Source organism: Pygoscelis adeliae, unplaced genomic scaffold, assembly GCF_000699105.1.
Source record: "Pygoscelis adeliae isolate BGI_AS28 unplaced genomic scaffold, ASM69910v1 Scaffold302, whole genome shotgun sequence".
NCBI classification, from domain to species: domain Eukaryota; kingdom Metazoa; phylum Chordata; class Aves; order Sphenisciformes; family Spheniscidae; genus Pygoscelis; species Pygoscelis adeliae.
Genome location: NW_008824372.1, coordinates 1,530,575 through 1,533,798, shown reverse-complemented (window position 1 = coordinate 1,533,798; position 3,224 = coordinate 1,530,575). Strand labels below are relative to the sequence as shown.

Below are 3,224 nucleotides of genomic sequence, written 5' to 3'. Positions count from 1 at the left end.
GGGCGCAGGCGGGCGGCATGGCCCAGCCCATGCAGCCAGCGGGGCGCTGGAGGTACGGCTCCTTGCAGCAGTGGAGGGGTGCCCGTCTAATCCCCTGCATATTTCAACATATTTCACCTTTATGACGGCTGCCCATTAGCAAACAGTGGAAGCTGTCGCTTTCGTCTGTGCAAATGGGTACTGAACAGGCTGTTTCGTCTCCAGCAGCAGCCGGCCCCTGTGGCACTGGGGCGGGCAGGCCCTGGGCTGTGGTGAACCCTCAGCCAGGCAGGGGGGTCAGGTTGTCCTCTGCTGCCAGGCTGGCTGTCGGGCAGACGTGCCCCGGGAAGGCAGCAGCCTGGAAAGTGCTGGGAGCAAAGAGGTGACCAGTCAGGCTGTGCGCGCACAGCGATCTCTCATCTCTCCTGCATTTAAGTCTATGGGTCCTGTTTTTTCAGTGTATGTGATGAAAGAGGAGAAAATCTTCTCAGCCTTGCTGTTATTAACTTAATTCATCTCTGTGGGCTGGAACGTCAGATGTGATGAACAAGCTGGATCAGGGCTCGTTAGTTTTCTTCAGAGGGGCTCAAAGAGGCGCAGAAAGGTTATCTGTAGACAAGCTTTAGTACTATGGGACATAATAAAAAATTACCAGGATGGCAAAGCAATTGTTGTGCCTGATCTAGCTGTCAGCAGCCACAGAGAGTTCAGAAGCGCAGTCGGAGCGCGGCGCAGCGCTGCTGGCAGCACCCTGCACAGCCTTGGTCAAGTCACTTACCAGCAGCTCCTGGCGTGCTGCCTGCTTCCCAGGGCTGGGGAGATTTATTATTTCCTGCTTGTGCGCCATGCTAGAAGTACGAAGTGCTAAACGTTGCTAAAAGCTGCTATGAAAAAAAGTGTTATGGACAACAACAATATTTTATAGTCTGATTTTTTTTTTCCTCTGCTAAAGTTTCCATGCTGAAATAGAGTACAAACACACAATGCATGCACGCGCGTGCATGCACGCACACATACACGCAGAGCAAGAAGGGAGAAAGGATGGGAAACTGAAACATGTGAAACAATGCCAAGATGGACTTAAATGGCTTGCTACGTCATTATAGAGCAGTAATTAACTGACCTGACCAGTGGAATATTTATTTTTGTTTTTAAAAAGCCCAGGGTAGGAATATTGGCTGATCGTTCTTGCACTTTTTCCAAATCTAAGAAAAGCTGGTTTCCACGGAAGCCTAGTGTGTTGCTTCTGGGAGGCTAAACTGCAGCCACACAGGAGTACTGCACAGAGCCCAGGAAGGCGAGCAGACTAACATGCAAAGTGAGATTGATTGTTTCATTTTCTTTGTCTAGCTTGAGAGAGGCAATGAAGAGCGCAAGAGAAACAAATGTCAGAAAAACTGTGTATTATGAATCGCTTTTTTAAAACCATATAAGGGTGTATTTATAACACAGTAACTGCTTTTTAATTGAATTTTATATGCAGTTGAAATTCTATACTTAAAGGAAAATTCAGTGTGACACTTCCAGAGAGGAGTGCTCTGAACATGTGTTTTATATCGGACCAGGTTCTCCCAACTGATGAATCAGTTGAACATAAGAAGTCCCACAGACAGAGCCATAGGAAGAAAGTCCTACCGGAGATCTACCTGACCAGGCTGCTCTCCACAAAGGTAGGAGACGGGACACCCTCATTCATGGCAGGTGGGATTATTGTTTGTGGTCTGTAGCAAGAAGCCTACTCTAGCAAAGGAGCACTGCAGGGCCGGTCGCTCTCGAGAGGCAGTGGGACTCTTCTGTCCTGGACAGCTGGAACGTGTTTAGCAAGGCTGCCAGGCACCACTAGCTCCTTGGGTTCCCTCCAGCTTTCCAGCTCGCCCTCTGAGCAGCAGTGCTGCTGCGTGAAGCCCCACACGATCTCCCTGGGCTGGTCTGGGGTCTGTGCACATGAAAGGGATGTTGACCACCTCAGGGCTCATGATGCACATTTTAGAGCTGAACCCATCTCCCCAGCGAGAGATCCTGCTGGGAAAGGAAATGAAGATGCTCAGCTCTGGGAGCAGGGGGAATGTCTGTGCAATCTTAATTCAGATTTGAACTTCCCCACTCCGCGAGTGCTCAGCTCCAGCAGTTGGGCTCCCAGCCCATCTTTAATCCCAGCATGATGCTTCACTGGAGCAGAGATCACAAGAATGGCCAGCAGTCTACAGTCTTCTTTGTATTTACTGTGCAGAACAATCACAGATGTGATATCCTAGCAGTAAGTAAGAAAATCTCGATGCCAAAAGAAATTAAACCCAAATGCAAGCTAATTATATCACTATGCACAAACAAACTTTTCCCTCCCTGCTTCGGCATCCCCTTTCTCTTCTGATTTATCCAACTGGCAGCAAAGGATTTCCCCTTGTGCACAGCAGTCGCAGCCCCTGACACTGTTTCCCTGGGCTCAGGTGCTGCTGCTTTCCCCAGTCTCCATCATGTGTGCTTGTCCCACAGGGCACGCTGCAGAAGTTCCTGGACGACTTGTTCAAAGCCATTCTCAGTATCCGAGATGATAAACCACCTGTGGCCGTGAAGTATTTCTTTGACTTCCTAGAGGAGCAAGCAGAGAAAAGAGGGATCACAGACCCTGACACTATGCACATCTGGAAGACCAACAGGTTTGGAAGAGGAAATTTCTTCTTTCTTTCCTTCCTTCCATCTCTCAGGAGCAGCAGCTGCAAAGCCTTGGTGTCCTGGACTAATCATTAGGTTGCTAAAAGCAGAAGAGGGACTTGGAAAATAGGAAGGGTGGTGGAGGGGGCAGCGAAAGATGAGGCCAAACACAGGCTTGGAGAGCTTTGAACAAACACAGAGCTCAGGGGAACGGCGAGCTGGAAGAGGAGGCATAGGCAGATAAAGGGCAGAACAAACTGGCACACTAATACAAATAATTAAAGGAGAAACAGAAGGGCGACAGGATGACGGAATGGCATTAGCTCCAAGCACCGGAGAACTGAGACAGAACCCAGAATCATGTCAGATCTTAAAACATCATGGAGATTTTAAAAACAACATATTTGGCTCCTTGTCATTTGCTTTCTGGCTTTTCAGCCCTTGGGGGCACTTTTCCCAACTTACCTCTGCAACCAAGCTGAGACTCCAGGTATTCACAGGACTCCAGGAGCTGGTGCTGTGACAGCAGCGGGCTGGCAGGCACCGCAGCACTGGCGACCAGCCAGGAGCGGTGCTGAGGGACGTGATGAGCA

At 49.5% G+C, this 3,224-nt stretch overlaps 1 protein-coding gene across 1 annotated transcript in view; it reads left to right on the top strand.

Moving 5' to 3' along the window:
- The window catches only part of PLXND1 (plexin D1), a 74,658-nt gene that overhangs the window by 62,659 nt on the left and 8,775 nt on the right, over positions 1–3,224 (top strand). Inside the window, exons 31-32 of the mRNA XM_009320117.1 lie at positions 1,545–1,649; positions 2,473–2,636. Of these exons, the coding sequence (XP_009318392.1) occupies positions 1,545–1,649; positions 2,473–2,636 (269 nt within the window). The remainder of the gene's footprint in view (positions 1–1,544; positions 1,650–2,472; positions 2,637–3,224) is intronic.